Below are 20,597 nucleotides of genomic sequence, written 5' to 3' on the forward strand. Positions count from 1 at the left end.
TGAACAGCTGATTGGGATAGCTGCAAGATAATACGCAAAGTAATAATGTAGGAAAAATATATTGAATATATATAGATAGAATATATCGCCCTGGCGGACGAACCGAACAAAGTTTTCCAATCCAGATTGAAGACCAAATTCGTCACGAATATGGTTCGCGGTTCGCCAATTCCTCATACACGGGGGAACTTGGTTCGCAAGAACCAAGATCGCCGATCCAAGTTACCTAGTGTATGGGGGCCTTTAGGATTGTACGTGGGTAATGAGTGAAAGGGATGGTTCTCGTGGCATCTAACCGTCATTTAATCACCGATTAGATTGTACAAACCGTGGCATCTAACCGTCATTTAATCACCGATTAAATTTTACAAACCAATCTCTTCGATTTATCCTTTGTCATATTGACTGCTCATATCTTGAACTCATCTTTTATCCATAATTTCATTTCAGTTTTCCACCAGGAGTCGGTATGATGGTAGCCGGCAAACTGGAAGCCAGAGGCAGATTCGCCAATGATATTTTGCTAACTCTAGTTCAGGAGGCGCCGCCCCCAGTCATGGAAATCGAGACCGAATCTCCAATTCCCCAACCCGATCTTCTGCCCGTCAGACTCATTGGAGGTCGTACACCACATGAAGGCAGGCTGCAGGTAATTTTTTTTTTTTTTTATTATTTAAAAATTAGCACCTAGTCTGAGACTAATAAGCTATTTATTTTATCCTAATTTTACTAAATGGACTTTTTCAAACCTCATCCTATGATTCAGTTTGTCTAATTTTTGACTACAATTTCTTAGTCTAGTTTGTATCCTATAAAATAGTTTCATACAATCAAGTTAGTAGGCCAATAATAATTTGTTTGGTTTGAAGGGATGAACATTTCACTATCACTAACACCAGCTTCAAGCCATCAATTCACAACACAAATTTCACTTCACTAACTCATGCGGTTTTGTTCTTTTGAGCCTCCTGACCAGACTATCAACATCAAGCAGCTGGATTGCCTCTATATTGTCGTGCTGGTGGAGTCTCTCTTCATGCTTGGCCGCAAAGTGCTCAATAACTTTCGTGACTGTCTCCAATTGAAGGTCGCGATGAAGATCAGCATTTCTGATGTACCAAGGAGCGTCAACAATATTTCTTAGTACCTTATTTTGAAATCGTTGGATAATTTGTACATTGGATGGTTTAGTACAGCCCCAAAGTTGGATGCCATAAGTCCATACTGGTTTCAGTAGCTGTTTATATAGTAGAATCTTGTTGTATATGGACAGCCTGGATCCTCTTCCCAGCAACCAATACATCTTTTTGAATTTAATTCCTAGTTCTTCCCTTTTCTTCTTGACGTGTGCTTTCCATTTGAGCTTGACATCCAGCGTCATACCCAAATATTTGGCAGTATTAGCATGTGGAATGACTTTCTCATTTATATATACTGGAATATATTGAATTCTTTTATTAGTAAAATTCACATGTACAGACTTGGTATCATTTAGTTTAATTAGCCAATGATTTGTCCATGTGTTTACTTCATTAACTGCTCTTTGTAACTTTTCTGTAGATTCCTCATATCTTCTGCGACTGAGAGAATAGCAGTATCATCTGCAAATGTAGCTATAGTGACTCCTGCTGGCTTTGGAATGTCACTAGTGTACAGTGTATACAAAACTGGCCCTAGCACACTTCCTTGGGTACACCAGCTTTAATTTGCCTTAGTGTAGAATATTCATCATCCAGCTTCACTCTGAAATATCTCTCGTCCAGGTAGGACTTCAATAATTGGCTATATGCTGCGGGTAGGACTTGTTCTAATTTATGGCACAAGCCTTCATGCCAAACCTTGTCGAAAGCTTGGGCAATATCCAAGAAGACAGTAGAACATACCTTTTTCTCCTCAAGCATCTTTCTATTACATCTGTTAGTCTGTGTACTTGATCAATTGTTGAATGTTTACTACGGAATCCAAACTGGTGAGAAGGTATAAGTTGTTTATCCTGTAGAATTGGTTTTAATCTTGCCAACAGTAATCTTTCAAAAGTTTTGATAGTACCGGTAAGAGTGATATTGGTCTATAAGAGGTTACTTCATTTAGTGACTTTCCGGGCTTAGGTAGCATTATAACTTCGGCTACTTTCCATAAACTTGGCACATACTTTAAACGGAAAGCTGCATTGAAAATATGACTCAATTTCACAATTGCTTTTCTAGGAAGATGTTGAAGTATTTCTCCTGTTATGAGGTCATATCCGGGTGATTTCTTCTTTGCCATTTTATTTATTTCTTTTTAACTTCTCTTGGCGATGTTGGAGGGATATTATCCAAAAGTATTGGCTGTATGATTACATTATTCCATCATTGAGCACCCTGCAGGTAATGAATGAGAATTTATTAAACTTTTCACGTTTGTTTTAAAAATCATTAGAATCGTATTGATAGAGTATGGGACTTCATTTTCACTCAAGTCCACACATACTTTATAATTTTTAAACTCAGATCAAAGAATATTCTAATTTCATATTTTATTGGATGAACAAATACTGTGTATAATAACGTGTATAATATTGTATAGCTCAACGTTGTTCAAACTTTGGCCACTATAGTGAGGTCCACGTTATAATGGCAGTGGAGAAAGATAGGAGATCAACGTTGCCGATCCTCGGTCTTGTCAATGCCTTCTATAGACGGTAGCTGATACAGGTTTATTGATGTGATATTAACTGTTAATTCTCATTTAAATTAATCAATTATATTCTATTAAACAAGAAATTATATTTTTCAATAATTTATTAATGAAATTTCATAATTAAGATGAAATATTTGTTAACTAATTATCAATTCTACATTGTTGAAGACGATCTGGCAACAAAGCAAAGCGAGAAAGAGATAGCGTTATCTGCTTTGTTGAATGATAGACAAGGATAGCAATACCATTATCAATCAAACACTGCCATTATAACGTGGACCTCCCTATAGTAAGTATAGTACGAGAGAAATTACTTTTTACACAGCTCTCTTTCGAAGACAGAGAGGACCGATGCTCTTTCCTTTACTAATCACTCCCACTACCTAACAGCATTCTCCCTACTTTTGTGTCAGCATTCAATTGTGCGCAGCATGCTTACTCCCCTCCACTACACAGTACTCTGTCCATGCTACAAACTGTGCAAGGAGAAATCGGTTTCCCCTCTTCATGTAAAAAGTAATATCTCTCTGATTATAGTAACTTATACCTTTTCCCCAAACTCAAGACATTACTTTGAATACAGCGCTTGTAAACTAATGAGGAGCTCCAAAACGCTAGACCCCACGCTTGACCTCATCAACTTACATAGAGTAGCAAAATTAAGTAGTTGATTTATTTCTATTCTTAGCTCTGTTATCATTCATTTCATTCTTATTAGTAATTCTCAGCATCTAATTCACATCATTCTTGGAATGTCATTTGTAATTTCTTCATTCCTCTCTTATTATTTTCTCATATTGTAGATGTTTCTAGTATATAGTCTATTTGACTAGATAGTATAGTCTAGATGTCTCTAGTATTTAGTATATTTAGTTTATTCAGTACCATATATTTAGTTTCTTATAACATTTCTTCTCTTCATTAATATAAAATAGTTTTCCCTTGTATTTCTTTCTCTCGATTTTCAATTTCTTTTTATGGTGATTATTGTATTTTTTTGATTGCGGAGCAATTTTTGGGATTTTCCTGTGTGCTCCCATATTTTTGTAAATAAATAAATAAAACAACGTCATAGCTCATTTCAACTCATTTTGCGGCATCATTTAATGAACAGTATTTTGGTAGGCTTCATACCAGTGAACCTGTCTCATCTTGTAGTTAGCTTACATTGAGTCAAAGTAATTAGCTTAGCTAGCTAAGTTAGTGTAGTTAGCTTATCTTTCAGCTTACATTGAGACAAATGCCTCGATCTTCACGCCAATTATGTTGAAGAGTAATCGTGTGTGTAAGTAACTTTTAGTGATAAAATTATTCTTTCACATACATTCGTCTTTTATGTATCGTCAATCCAAGGTTGAAAAAATGACCTTCGTATATTTGAGAAATAACGCGAATCGTTGTTTCTGTCTTGCAGGTGAAAATAGGAGAAGAATGGGGTACAATTTGCAACTACGGGTGGACAATGAGGGATGCAGCCCTGGTTTGCCATCAGCTTGGTCTGGTACTTAATCCTAACGACTGGTTCTTGATGGGTGCTGATATACCTGTTGCTGGTACCAGGGAGAAATACTACTCAGGTAATTCACCTTGTACCTCAGGTATCGTTATATACTTACTTCGTGGCGCTACAGCTCATTTAGAGCCTTGACCTCCTCCAAAAAGTCTCTCCATTCGTCTCTTTCGGCAGCCTTACGTCTCCATCCCCTGACACCAAGCCTCCTAATGTCGTCCTCCACATCCTCCAGCCAACGCTTTCTCGGGCATCCTCTCAGCCTTATCCTTCCTTTTTTGGTAGAGAGTTAGTGGGAAGGATATTTTGAATATTCTCTATCAGCAGCTTTACGTCTTCATCCCCTGGCATCAAGCTTCCTAATGTGTCGTCCTCCACACCTCCAGCCAGCGCATTCTCGGACGTCCTCTCAGCCTTCTCCCTCCTGGTTGTTTCTGAAGACCTTTCTTGCAACTCTTGAGTCTCTCATCCTCTCAACGTGTCCCAGCCAACTCAAACGCCTCAGTTTTATCTTGTCAATAATTTGACATTTCTGGTACAGATCACGCAGCTCTTGATTCGAATCGTTATATAGTATAATATAATATTGTTATGTAACTACATAAATTGGCTTTGGAGCTTTGACATATCAATGTCCATTCTTCGGAAAGAATATTAAAAATATCCTCCCTCTCTCACTCTACCAAGAGAGAGAGGAAAGTTGAGAGAGCATGAGAAACCTCGTACTCGCCATTCATTTGTGTCTGCGGATCATTGACATCATTAGTGAAGATAAATTTATTTATTTTATTTAATATTTATTTCACAAGAAAGAACTGATCGGGAGAGAAAAACTAAGGATCTTGTACTATTTGTCTCCCAAATTTAGATAACATTTTGAAAGTCCGAAATAGGGTTATGATTTCACTCTTCTAAAATTTATTCCATTCTCACTCAAAACAACAAAAACTGAAAATTTTGAATTTAAACGAAATGTAAAATTTTGAAAATAAATGAATTCCTTTGTTATTTAATATGCTTATCCACCACAACACAGTATCACTACCGCAACTACACAGAAATTAATAAAAAATTAGGATAGCGTAAATAGTAGGAAATGAGGAAACATAAAAAATGAGCTAATTTGTATAATCATTCTTTGCAATAATTTCAGCAACGTGCAATGCACAGAGGAGGATGTCGACATAACGGAGTGTCGCGCTGAGAGGGCGAACGACATGGAGAAGTCGTGTAGTCACGATCATGACGTCGGTCTCCGTTGCTACGAGCCGCACTGGGCGGGTGTCCGCCTAGGGGTGCTCGCCGAGAAGTCGCATCTCCAGTATCTCACCATCGAACGCGCCGGCATGCTAGATTACGCCACTAATACGTTCAAACCAGGTAACGTGAAATTACTCAAATTTAATTGAAACTGAAGGCTTACTTTTGTTATACTACTTAGTATAGAAATTTGATTTGAATCATGACAACGGATTGCTAGAATAATTTCATATTTTTTCTGGAACTGTACTAAATCCTCCATGAATTGACTTCCAAGCATATGTGAGTAATATCATAGAGAAACAATAGCGTAAGTAGATATCACATGGTATAGGGAATTTATGTCGCAACTTTTACTGTTATCTCAAGCCGATTACTGTCGACTAAAAAACTGAATTGTTAAAATACAGCAGTAAAATTGTTCCAAGTATAGTAAAATTCTCCACATATGCAAGTTGTACTTCTACTGGTGGTAATTCTCATTATCAAATAGTTAATATTAATTTTTAATGCTGTGCAAAGGCTGAAAATAAACTTTCTACTGGTGATATTTTTAAAAGTTTTTCGATTCGTATACTATCAAGCTATCAAAATGAAAAAGTTTTCTCAAGAAGACATTTTTTCCGACCATTACTTTTTGAGATATGAGCGCTTAAAGTTTGAATTTTTGGGTCAGAACATTTCAAATTCGGTAAGAGATAAATCCATGAGACTCAGGATAGATTCTTCATGGTATTGTTGATCTAGTGAGACAAAAATTTTCTGGAAATATCAATTTTTAAGAGAATTATTTAATTTACCAAAAATGACTTTTAGTTGAGTAAATAATAACTTTCTCAAAAATTGATATTTTCAGAAAATTTTTGTTTTACTGGATCAACAATACCATGAAGAATCTATCCTCTGAATCTCATGGATTTATCTCTTACCGAATTTGAAATATTATGTCCGAAAATTTAAACTTCAGGCACTCATATCTCAAAAAGTAATGATCGGAAAAAAATGTTTTCCTGAAAAACCTTTTTATTTTGATAGCGTGATAGTATACAAATCGAAAAACTTTTAAAAATATCACCAGTAGAAAGTTTATTTTTAGCCTTTGCATAGCCTTAATATCATTTCGTGTTTTATATTGTATGAAGATGAAAAATGAATTTGATTTGATATGATTCCTTTTATAAAATATGCTGTTGAATAATTCAACGGGATTATTGTAGGATGATTATCTCATCTTTTTGTCATCTTCAGTGATAGTATAATTCAAATAATATTAAAATCACTTCATAAATAATACATTACTTGTAAATCCTAACAATCTCTACATTACTGATACAAGTAGTTCATCCTGATATTTCTTGTTTTCAAGTGTTTGCACTGAAATTGGAATCAAATTCAAAAGTGAATGAAACATAGCCTACTTTTGAGACTAGTGTATGAATCAAAATTCGGGGAAGGAACAGTTTTGCACTTTGCCTGTTGGTCCTTCCCCAATCATTCTAATGAATTGTGTTTTGTGTATCGTTGAATAAATAAATAGACAAGTTATTATTATTTATTGCATTCCATAGTCACAATATCAAATTAATGTCTTGTAAATGATTATTTAAAATAATTAATAATTAATCATGCACTTTTACAACAGTACTCACGGTTTTCTTGTTTGACGGACGCGTTTCGTGGCACTGAGCCACATCCTCAGCGTTTTGAAAAAGTACAAGATTAATATTAATTATTTACAAGATATTAATATGAACAGTAGGTAGGATGAAGACAAAACAAGAAATCAAATTAATGATTGGGAGAGAATCAACAGGATGAACCCAAAACTTTTTCTCTCCCTAATTTTGATAAATATAGTCCAAATGTGGTTATGAAAACACTTTTATAAAGATCACAAAAATTTACAGTCCAAATATACATTACTAGCCGTCAGGCTCGCTTCGCTCGCCATATCCGTCTGGACCCCCGACTGGATCGTCCAAGAATGAGATCAGCAGGCTCGCTTCGCTCGCCTGCATTTTTCATTTGAGCATTTTTATCATATGTTAGGACGATCCAGTCGGAGGTCCAGACTAAACGTCTGGCCTGACGGCTAGTAATATAGTATTCCCAGGAATAGCTCTGATTGAAGTAGCAGTACCCAATCAATTTTTCCGCGATAAATGCATTTCAATCTTCAACTTGGTGCCAACCTAACAAAGTCAACTCAACTTAATGCTAACCTGACAAAATTATCAATTTAGTTACCAGTTAACAACTGTTTGAAGAGGTACTCTCTCTAGATTATAGTTCTATATTAACATATGGTATGGACATTTTTCAATTATAATTAAGAGAGTAAGAAGAATATACATGCTAAAAGACGAACTTAAACCCTCAAAAACCACCCTTAGAGTTAAAATATTGCCAAAAGATTTCTTAGTGCGCCTCTAAAGGGCCAACTGAAGATACCTACCAAATTTGAACGTTTTTGGTCCGGTAGATTTTTAGTTCTGCGAGTGAGTGAGTGAGTCAGTCAGTCAGTCAGTGAGTGCCATTTCGCTTTTATATATATATATACTAAAAATTTTGTATAATGTATATTTGGACTGTAAATGAATAAATAATAGTCAACTCTTTTTCACTCTTGTTTACTTTTTAACTATTCCAGCTCTGCAAGTGGACTTTTCTCGGCATGCCTTTGAGAGTGTTCGCCTGGTTAACAATGTCCAAGATGGTCTTGGCATTGTCTACTCTGACGTGCATTCAACATCGGGCAATACGGCCAAAAGCTGTGAGTTCAGTAATAATCGGGGCAGTGGTGTTAACATGAAGCAACTGGGATTCAAAATTATGGGTGAGTTGTCTTTTTTCTTTAGGACTTTTTTCTTTACTCTGAAATATAAATAAAATTAGAAATTCAAGTACCCTTTTAAAATTGATTGAACAAGTTTGAAAGGGTACTTGGATTTCAAATGTTATTTATATTATGGGTGAGTTTATTTCTACAAACATCTATGATACCGTAATTAGTGCCGGTTGCACAAAAGCCTGTTGAATTTTAATTGTGATTACATTCCACAAAACCCAATCAGAGAAGCCTTGATTTCAAAAAGCCTTCTCTTATTGGTTCTCGTGGTATTTAATCATGATTGAAACTTAACAGCCTTTTGTGCAACCGGCCATATTGTAATGGGTGAATTTATTACTTATTGTTATAGTGAGGTCCACGTTATAATGGCAGTGTTTGATTAGCAATGGTATTGCTATCCTTGTCTATCATTCAACAAAGTGGATAGCGCTATCTCTTTCTCGCTTTGTTCTGTTGCCAGATCGTCTTTCAATAATGTAGAATTCATAATTAATTAACAAAATATTTCATCTCAATCATTCAAATTCATTATGAAATTATTGAAAAGTATAATTTCTTGCTTAATAAAATATAATTGATTATTTTAAACGAGAATGAACAGTTAATATTACATCAATAAACCTACATATCACCTCTATAGAAGGCATTGACAAGACAGAGGATCGGCAACGTTGTTCTGCTATCTTTCTCACCTGCTATTATAACGTCGACCTGACTATATTATTGTTTCAATGTTTCTGACTACTTATTGTAATGAGTGTTGAAACTGATATTATACTGTTTTTCAAATTAATAGCGTTTCAAGTACTCCATTTTCACTTGGAAGATTGATATTTTGATTCTTGTAACTGACATTATAAATAAAAGGTTCTTATCCGAAGTGGTTACACTAAACTTATTAAATGCAATACTTTTTAAATTCATAGTCCCGGTTGCACAAAGCCTGTTAAATTTTAATCATGATTAAATGCCACTAGAACCAATCAGAGATGGCTTTTCTGAAATGAAGCCCTCTCTAATTGGTTCTCCTGGCATTTAATCACAATTAAAATTTAACAAAATTTTGTGCAACTGAGCCATAGTATTGATGCTTAGAGTACATTTTATTACTTTATATCTATATACAGATTTATCGATTAGTCTACAGATGTATCAGTCTTCCAGATAAACAGAGTGGCGCAAAAGTCACTGGACAGTTGGTTAGAGCAAGACCAGATCTATTTGAAATTATTTCTAGTTACAAATAATATCTACAATTATTTCTATGTTGAAATTGTTTTTCATTTCCTTTAATACATTTTTAAGGTCTTTCTGGAACACTGCTCAAGGAATTATTTATTTACCAACATTATAGGCTAAAATATTTCACAAGGTCTTGCTGTTTTTCTTTCTTCTTTCAACCAACTCCAACCGTCCAGTGACTTTTGCGCCACTCTATATATCTGTATAATTATGAATTGTTCTCTATAAATTAATTGATATTCTCACAAACGATTAGAAAATTTTGCCAGTGACTGTTTATATCTGTATAATTATAAATTGTTCTCTATAAATTAATTGATATTATCACAAACGATTAAAAAATTTGCCTTATGCAATACGGCTGACCCAGTTTACATGATGAGAATTTATTTATTTATTTATTTATTTATTGTATTAAATACTATAATCATAATACAATTATGACATTGGAGGAAAAACTAGGCTAAGCCTGTACTATTTCTCTCCAGAAATTTTGATAAAATGTTAATGTTGTCCAAAAGATAAGGTTATATAATCACACATTGCTTCGTACTTGATTTTCTGTCCAGAAATGATGATTTAAAATTTTGAAGGTTGATTTTATACTCTAAATGAATCACAGAATGTATCACAATGAATTAAAAACTTTAGAAATATTGCACTTATTTAAAAAATGAACAATTTTCAATTATTCAAAGTTTTTCATAGGTTTGTTAATTGAAAAAAATATATAAATAGAATATGTTGCTAATACAATACGGTAGTTCCATTTTAGACATTTTTCCATTTTTTTGACAGGTTCTTCGATTGAAAACAATTTGATAGCTGGTATCAGACATGATCCTCAGATGACCAACAGTTACCGCCGGGAGCTGGCCGGCTGGTTCAAGCCTGTTCCGGATCTGGTCACCCAGTTCAATCCCTACGAGCCTGTGTTCATCCCACAGGCGTTTCCTAGCATCGATTTGGAAGAGGGGCAAACAAAATACCTAATTACACAAAGAGTGACACATGATCCAATCGACAAGACATTCACAATAAGGGTAAGTTATGGATTTAAAATCATCTCCTATAGCCTACGTTTGCTAATTCGTTCCATTATCTATCCTATTTCAAATTTTTTCCCATAGAATATTGCAATAGAATACGCATCCCTGAATTTTTTCATGCATGTTTTATTCATTTCTATATTTTGTTTATCAAGTACTTGATTATTGATAAAATTCAACATCCATAGATTTTCATCCATCAACAGAATTGTATCATTTGTACTGCTGTTATTAGATTGAAAAAATGTATTTCTTATTAACTCGTGGCTGTAGCTCAAGGCTTCTTTTTCCAGTCACGCCAAAAACTATTGTAATTTAATGATTAATTTATTTGTAAGAATATTTCTTGTTTTTGGCAATAAATTCATTCATTCATTTATTTTATCATCAATAAATCAATAATTTTATTCGATTCAACACAATATACATAAAAGAAATCAAAATACAAAGAATCACAATCAAAATAAATGTCACAAATGTACAAAATGTTAGGGGTGTGCTGAAAAGAAAGAGAGGAGGAAAATACTTAGCCAACTATGGTTTCTCATGTAATAGGCAGGTAGAGGGTATAAGAGTAAGGAATGAAGGGTTAAGAGGAGCGGAAAAGGGAAGAATTAGAGAAGAAGATAGGAAAAAAGAGAGAAAAAATATGAGCAAAAATTGTAAGCGAGTCCACTTTCAACAAATGTATCTAAAAGAAATGGCCTTGCAAGCAGTAGTTAGAGCAGAAATCTCAAGACTCATACGTCGATATGGAAGAATAAGTTACTGTCGGTCGTGGTTTTTATTTCTAGTTTTGTTTTTCTACTAATCTTAGAGTCTATTGCCCCGTTTCACCAACCTTGGTCAAGGCATTTGAACATGGTTAAAATCTATCCGATGATCAAATCAGCAATAATCCGTTCCACCAACACCAGTTACTTTCAACCACGGTCAAACCAATGGTTAAGTTTGACTGCCGCCGAACGGGCGATCAAATTATTTGAACACGGTCAAAAGACTGGTTCGATCAATTTCCTTGCTGTTTGTGGGTTATGTTCTTGACGCAATGAAAAATTTCAAAGTTTTTAGTGCGATTGAATTTAGTTGTAATTATTTAAGTTATTTATTAGGTTCTTTCTCGGAATCGTTAATTATTAAATTATTATAGTATAGAAAATGAAGGAAGATTTTAAAAATATTTGCTTTACTATTTTATTACACAGTAGGCCTATATTATTGAATCCTTAGTTTTGATAAATCCCGAGGTTGGTGGAACAGCTGTATGCTTGAACGAGTGATCAAATTTGAAAAATGTCTATGGTCTAATTGACCATGGCTAGGCTATATTAATTTGATCAAGGTTGGTGAAACCATAGAGAAACGATAGCATAAGTAGATATCCCATGGTATAGGGCGTTTATGTCGCAACTTTTTCTGTTATCTCAAGCCGATTACTGTTGATTATTGTAGATTTTTACTGTTTTGGCCGGGTGAGAGTGTTTGAACGGCACAATAAGAGAGACTACCAGCGTCACACAGCTTTACGGGAAAGAATTACGTGGACTGTCGGCTTTAGATAACAGCAAGAATTGCGACATAAACGTCCTATACCATGGGATATCTACTTACGCTATTATTTCTCTATGTTCAAATATAGCTCTTATCAATTTCCAAGTGGGAAATCATCGAATAATATTAATTGTCTTTTTTCTTTAGGGCTACTTTTAATATAAATAAAACATATGAATCCGAGTAACCTTTTAAATTATTTCGTCACGACATGTTTGGGCTACTAATGCCATTTTCAAGTCACATTAGTGTCGGCTTTAGATAACAGTAAGAATTGCGACATAAACGCCCTATACCATGGGATATCTACTTACGCTATTGTTTCTCTATGGTGAAACCGAGTATCATGAATGATAAAAACACATAATCATAAAAGTATTGGAAATACTTTGAATAGTATTGTTTATCTATTGAAGTCTAAACATTTATAAACTGACTCTTATGTACTGAACTACATTTAAATCGACTAAATTTCCAATATGATAAGAACAAATCATGAATTTCAATTTTGATTTTTAAAATTCACATCACATTCTCTCACTTTTTTAGAGCAAACCAGGCTTTGGGTGTATGCCCAATTCATGAATTTCTATTTTAATTATCAAAATTCACATCACATTCTCTCACTTTTTTAGAGCAAACCAGGCTTTGGGTGTATGCCCAATTCATGAATTTCTATTTTAATTATCAAAATTCACATTACATTCTCTCACTTTTTTAGAGTAAACCAGGATTTGCAGTGGGCATACAACTGCTCAATCCCATCCACAACAGAAGTACAGAAGAGATAATAATCATTGACAGTCACACACAAAATGTGAATTCCAAGTTTGGTGTGACCACGTGGAATGTCCGTCGCGACTTGACTGTGTTTCCGACAACCAGCGGCTCCTATGGAATTATTCTGGAATACCGTAGTGGCACAGATGCTATTGGTGAAGCTGTGATCGCCGTCTCTTCAATACGTGCTAGTAAGTGGAAATGGAATATTCAGGCCAATAAAATTTGTATTTTCACTCGCAATTCAATCGGAAATTAACCTTACACTTAGTCTGGCGTTGTGGGGAGGGGAGTATACACTGTAACTCTGAGACCGATAGTTGTTTTACAGAAATCCTTCATTCGCATTATCTCCTTCAAGGCAAAGTTGGAACACACTTTAGAAAATTAGCTATACTTCCATTGAAAAATTTATATGTCTACAAAGTGCTCAGGAACTTCTTCGATAGAAGCGTTAGTGGCAATGAGTATTTTAATTTGAAAAACAATAATTTGAGAAATAAATACGAAGCTTGTATACCTAAACCAAATAAAAGTCACTTCATGAAATTTTTTCTTATTTAGCTCCAAAGTTTTACAACCTGCTGCCCTTGACCTAGCTCCGCAGTGCAGACTGGTTGCTTGGCTGAATCGGACTAGGCGCTGAGACAGCAAATAATAGCAGCGTTGGTGGGAATGCGAGCGGCCGCAGTAACATCTTCCACCCAGCAATGGTCGGCGTAGCGGACAGACGAAAGATCAAACCAGTCGGTTATTTGATCCCTCCAGCCAGGCTCAGCCAAGCAGCCGAGACAATAGAACAATGGAGTGGCGGTCTTATTCGCGTTCATCAGCAGTTTTCTTTCTCACGATTATTTGATTTTTGTGTGCCAATAATAACTCCAGTCACCAGTAAAAAGTTACCAGAAACGGGGTTAACTACCATATTAATGACTTTTCATGATGATTTTTAATTATTTAAAAACATTGTTGACATACTGAGCCTTTAGGCTAAACTGGGGTCGCTGAGAACGAATTTGCAATCAGAATTTCTCTATCACGAAAAATAACAAAAAAAATCCAGCTGTTGATCTTCCGTCAACCGTTAACAGTCATCCTGCAATGCGGCCGAACACTTCCAAGCCAGACACCATCTCGAATGACAACAACGCCAAGCTGTAAGAAACCATCCTGCACTGCGGCGCTAGGTTTGGAGATAAGGCAGTGCAAGATACGATCAAGGTTTTTGAGAGATGTCAAGAGATTTTTAATGGAATGTGAGAATATAGATACCTTTTTTAGAATTCTCATGTAGACTTGTATATCATAATATTGTTCAATATACTTCGAAGCTAAAATTTATAAATCATCGATACTGTTATGTAATATGTGTCACTTCATATGCGACTGTCGGCCTCAGTAACTACATTTAGTTTTGTAATCAATTTTATATCACCATCTCAAACAGGTTTAGTACCTCGAGATGCAAATACTCAATTGGCATTGCATTTTATTTTGTAATAGTATTTTCCCATGTTGTAAAATTTGTATTGCTTTTATTATGTATTTCTTAATTTTATATTTCTGCCAATAAAACTTACAACTTGGAATTACAAAAAACAATTTTACATACTCTACTTACTTTTTCATACACATTTCATGAAGATTCTAAGCTGTGCATCACGCTTCTGAAAACTTCTCACTGGTGACTTATTTTCAAGTATTTTTATTTTGTATACTATTATTTTGTGAAGTGAACAACTACAAGACTTAAGCTGCGTTTACACCAAACTTATTAACAAAATGTTTATTTTTCCATCATTATAGATTAAACTGAGCTTGACGAACACATATGCACATCATGTGTATGATAAGTTATGTTCAATCTAATAGAATCTATAAGGACGGAAAAATAAACATTTTGTTAATAAGCTTTAAAACCTATTTCGGACTAAGTGTAACCGTATCTAAATTTGGGAGAGGAATAGCAGAAGGTTACCTTATTTTTTCTCTCCCTATCATTTTTGATGATTTACTCATTGTATGAATCAATCAACCAAGTAATGAAACAAATTTCTAAGGAAAAACTTTCTTATTATCTTAACATTTTGAGTTATGAGCGTCTGAACTTGAAATAAATTTCCGAATTGGTAGCAAATAAATTAATGGAATTTTGAGGATACAGTCTCCAAGATATTGTTAATTTAATGACATATTTGATTCCTCAGAATATCAATTCAGGAAACTTTTTGTGTAGTTGAGAAGTTGATTTTGTGGTAATTATTCATAATAAATAAATGACTAAGAAATTGTCAAAAACCGCAGATTTTATTGAAAGCTAGAAAGACCGGTTTTGGTTGTTACACCTTTGTTAATCTCTGATAAACTCTGATCCTCTAAGCCAATCAGAGATTGACATGTTTATTAGAGATTGACAATGGTGTAACAACCGAAATCGGTCTTTTTCAATTTCAGTAAAATCTGTTACACCATTGTCAATTTCTAACTCTGATCCTCTAAGCCAATCAGAGATTGACATGTTTATCAGAGATTGACAATGGTGTAACAACCGAAACCGGTTTTTCTAACTTTCAATAAAATCTGTGGTTTTTGACAATTTCTTAGTCTTTTTATTTAATTCTAGGAAAATTTATTTATTTTTTCAAAAAATAACTTAAATTGGGCTATTTATTCAAACTACTCAAAATACAAATAGTTTTTTTTTCAAAAGAGTACCCAAATACCAAGTAGGCTACCTTAAAAAATCAAAATAGACCTACCTTAAATAATGTCACCAATAAAACGTTTCCAAAAGCGAGGTGCACAGCCTTAAATTAGCGTTCAACTACTAGTATTTAATAGTTTTCAATTTGAGAATTGCAGATATATCAATCGACTAGAATTTATAATTATTGTTATCAGCATGTTTTGATTGATAGTTGTGTACATAAAGTAAGTTTACCGGTATTATTTATTTTATTTATTCAATCATTCAGAATCATACAACTTACAGAAAAGTACCACAGGCTTACGCCCAAAACGGTTCCAATTCTAATTTTTACAACAGTCCAAATGTAGCTAGAGGTTATGTGTCACTTCAAAATTCTAAATTTGTAAGTTGAATAGGAATTTTAGCTGCAAGCTACTAGCAATGATATATTTATTTATTTCATTTAAATACAAGCAAAAATTATATTCAATGATTGCGTGAGGATAACAGGCTCAGCTCAAAACTATCCTTCTCCCGAATTTTAATTAGAAAAGTTTCCAAAAAATATCCAATACTTGATTGAGTTAAAATTATTTTTACAGCTCCAAGCACCGACACACTTGGCAGGTATATTCGTGGACCAATTCCCACATTGACTGTGACCAAATCTCGAATAAAAGGAAATTCTCGTGGTATCTGGGCGTCGTTCTACAACAGGTAATAAGACGTATACATTCATTAGCATTTCAATCTGCAAATATTGATCTGCAATAATATATGGTACCCAAACCTATTCTTCACTACTATAGTGAGGTCCACGTTATAATGGCAGTGTTTGATTAGCAATAGTATTGCTATCCTTGTCTATCATTCAACAAAGCGGATAGCGCTATCTCTTTCTCGCTTTGCTCTGTTGCCAGATCTCCTTCTAACAATGTAGAATTAATTAATTAAATATTCATCTAAATTGAAAATTAATTATTAAATTATTGAGAATTATTATTTCTTGCTTAGTAAAATATAATTGATTTTTTTTAAACGAGAATGGACAGTATATTGATATTATATCAATAAACCGATATCAGCCATCGTATATAGAAGGCATTGGCAAGACAAAGGTTCGGCAACGTTTTCCTCCTATTTTTCTCCATTGCCATTATAACGTGGACCTCACTATAATAGTAATTGGTTTTTGGGGATAGCACTTTCCTTGCCTATCCAGAGAATGTATTAATTGACCGAGCGAAGTGAGGTCTAAGATTCAAGTCGACGGTTTGAATTCTCTTAATGTTATATGTTGCGCATTTACGGTGAAACGTGGTAATAGATTTTCATGAATTTGACAGGCATGTTCCTTTTTAAATTGCGCGTCGACGTATATACAAGGTTTTTGGAAATTTTGCATTTCAAGGATTTTATAAAGGAAAAAGGAGCCTCCTTAATATGCCAATATTAGAGTGAAAATCAGACTATAGAATTATTCATCATAAATCAGCTGTCTAGTGGACTATACTACCCGTTCAAAAACATCGAACATCTGAAAATGTATCTTTCCATCAACGTTGTAGACAGTTATAGCCAGACCTGATAACAAGCGCTCATACTCACATTCCGGGACGACACGTCACGGTACGATAGGACAGAAAGCTCTATGTTTATTTAGAATTTTTCTAGACAATTTTAAATTGATAAATTATTTATTAATTTTTGAGAAAACATAACAACAGGTCAATGTAACTTACTGAGCGCTAGGTCTACTGTTTACAGAACTACTAGTTATCTATCTTAAGAGATCGCAGTGAGTTCACATAATTGGTAGATCAACTTGAATTGTTGATAGTCAAGTTTCTCGGCAAATTTGCTGTAGAACATTGAATCAGCAGTGACTAGCTGGGTCAAATAATAAAGTAGAATGAATTTAAATGATAAATTAATGAATTTCGTTTTCCTCCGTCTTATTCCTCTTTCAAACATACTTTTTGACCGGCTTTTCCCATTGGAAATTGATTCAAATGCTCTTCTGGCATTTTTGTTGTAAAAATTAATTTTCTATCATGTTTCATGAGTGCAGTTTAGAAGTTAATAGAATCTGTTGTAAGAATTGATATTGTGGAATTTTTCCATGATTGAAAAACACAGTTTTATTTTGACAAAACTTTGTCATTTTGACAAAATAAAACTGTATTTTTTCAATTAATAGAATCTTTCTTTTCTGTCCACCAATATAGTCGTGATTCATAAATGCATTACTAACCGATCAGTGAGTATTATTTAATGTAATTATTAGCGAAAAAAATATGAAAATATTAGTTTTAATTCCAACAAAATTGAGCAAATAATATATTATTATGTAGCAGTGACTATTAAGCATAAAGGAACCAAGCACCATTTTTGGCTAAAAATACTATTAAATTTATTCTATAGTGAATAAAAACTATATTAATCAACGTGAAATAATCTTATTCATCATGTAAGATTCATTTCAAACTGCTTATGTTCAATTAGAATTGAGGACCCATCATAAACTTTGAGGTCAATTTACTCAGTTTGGGTTTCCTGGCGCTTGGTTCCTTTTTGCACAAATCCGTCACTTATTTATCTTATTCCAGGTGCAGTAATTTATAGAATCTTCTTCAAGTTGTATTTTTATCTTTCACAGGCATTTGAATGAATACTATGAGCATTACCTGAGGAACGCCAACGAGTCCATCCAAATTGTGGGCTGCGACATATCTCACAACAATGAGGAAGCTATCTATGTCAACTCGCCCTATTGGAATATATCGCCTTGCAATATATCTGAAATCGCAATACTCATAAACAATTCATTGATTACTGATAATGGAAGAGGGATCTACCAGTTTAGCAGGTACGGTTGGATTTTCCATATTTAATTATTCGATGAAAATAAAAATATAAATCTGAGTACCCTTTTAAATTATTTCGTCACGCCATGTTTCGGCCATGTGACTTGAAAATGGAAACATGTCGTGACGAAATAATTTAAAAGGGTACTCAGATTCATATTATTTATTTATATTAAAAGTAGCCATAAAGAAAAAAGACAATTAATATTATTCGATGATTTCCCACTTGGAAATTGATAAGAGCTATATTTGAACATAGAGAAATAATAGCGTAAGTAGATATCCCATGGTATAGGACGTTTATATCGCAACTTTTGCTGTTATCCCAAGCCTATAGTTCACGTAGGTCTGACCCGTGAAGCTGTGTGACGCTCGTAGTCTCTCATACTGTGCCGTTCATACACTCTCACCCCAACAAAACAGTAAAAATCGACAATAATCGACAGTAATCGGCTTGGGATAACAGTAAAAGTTGCGACATGAACGCACTATACCATGGGATATCTACTTACGCTATTGTTTCTCTATGATTTGAATTTGTCGTTTCTTTTATATTTGTTGATTATTTTCAAAGATAGATGTTTTTTTATTTTATCACTTTCTGTTGGATGTTTTTTTGAACCAAGATGGTTTGTTGGTGTTGAAATTTCAACGTTAAACTTTAGATTCAGTAACATGTTGATTCATCACGGAATGTGTGATTAATCTATCAATAATTTTATTACTTTAATGATGAGTTAATTCAATTTTAACAGCCATGTTCTATCGACTTCAGTTCTGTGACTAAAATTGTAGTTGAGAATTTTAGCGTAGTCTAATCAATCTAACCATAATAATCAATTTTATCATTCTTTGTTTCTTTTTCATTTGCATTTGTAGAATTGTATTGGGAAGGAGACATATTTGGGGAAACCCGTTGTTTCCATTGTGAATAAATAAATTATAATTTTATTCCTTTAATGATGGGTTCATTCGATTTTAATAGTATAATCAACTTCAGTTCTGTGACTAAAATTGTAGTTAGAATTTCAGCGTAGTCTAATCAATCTATCCATAATAATCAATCTTACTATTATTTGTTTCTTTTTAATTTGTATTTGTACAATTTGTATTGGAACTGAAGCATATTTGGGAAAACCCGTTGTCTCCATTGTGAATAAAGAAGTAATAATTTTATTCCTCTAATGACGGGTTCATTCGATTTTAACAGCAATGTTCTATCGATTTCTGTTCTGTGACTAGAATTTTAGTTTAGAATTTCAGCGTAATCTAATCAGTCCATCTATAGTAATCAATTTTATCATTCTTTGTTTCTTTTTAATTTGTATTTGTACAATTTGTATTGGAAAGGAGACGTATTTGGCGAAATCTGTTGTCTCCATTGTGAATAAATAAATAAATGATAATTTTATTCCTTTAATGATGGATTCATTCGATTTCAACATCGATGTTCCATCGACTTCTGTTATATGATTTCCCTGCTTCGTTGGAAGCGACTAGAATTGTAGTTCAGAATGTTAGCGTAGTTTATAAGAATTTCAATTAATAGACTCCTTCAATTATTACAAGCTCTAAATCCTACCTTTTTCAAGTCTACAATTATTTTGATGCAATGAAAAGAGTCAGTTTAAGTGAATGATCAGTGTAGGTCTACTTGTAGTAAACGTTGCAAATAAATAAAAAGTCTCAAATGCAGAATTATTATCATCCTCTCAGCTTAAAGATATGAAAATGTCAATTTAGTCATCGAAAATACAATATTTAGCCCCCTGGTGTTGAGCGGAAGTAACTAATCTTAATATTTCATGCGTTCATTTTGTGATAAGGACAGAAATCGAGAGGTGAGTTCTAGATTAATCCCGTGCGGTAAACCAAATATTTCAGCATGTTGCTTCCAGTATATTTTGTAATCAATCATCTTCCTGATCAATGAAATATCAATACTAAGCTTCATACTAAAATACTATTTTTAGTTTTCAGTTATGTAAACAGGTCAAATGTAGTATTAACAACTTTCGTTGATGAATTAGTTCATTCGCATTCAATATACTTACACGCTTTTATTATTCAAAATTAATAAATCCTTAATTTAGTATTGCACTTTGAGAATCGGTTT

At 33.8% G+C, this 20,597-nt stretch overlaps 1 protein-coding gene across 1 annotated transcript in view; it reads left to right on the plus strand.

The window, feature by feature from the left end:
* LOC111055161 (protein bark beetle) overlaps positions 1-20,597 on the plus strand; it is a 165,403-nt gene that overhangs the window by 97,583 nt on the left and 47,223 nt on the right. Inside the window, 9 exon segments of the mRNA XM_039429103.1 lie at positions 451-649; positions 4,097-4,244; positions 4,247-4,259; positions 5,346-5,572; positions 8,103-8,288; positions 10,344-10,588; positions 12,867-13,116; positions 16,217-16,331; positions 18,274-18,483. Coding sequence (XP_039285037.1) covers positions 451-649; positions 4,097-4,244; positions 4,247-4,259; positions 5,346-5,572; positions 8,103-8,288; positions 10,344-10,588; positions 12,867-13,116; positions 16,217-16,331; positions 18,274-18,483 — 1,593 coding nt within the window.

This window comes from Nilaparvata lugens, chromosome 5 (genome assembly GCF_014356525.2).
Source record: "Nilaparvata lugens isolate BPH chromosome 5, ASM1435652v1, whole genome shotgun sequence".
In the NCBI taxonomy this organism is placed as follows: domain Eukaryota; kingdom Metazoa; phylum Arthropoda; class Insecta; order Hemiptera; family Delphacidae; genus Nilaparvata; species Nilaparvata lugens.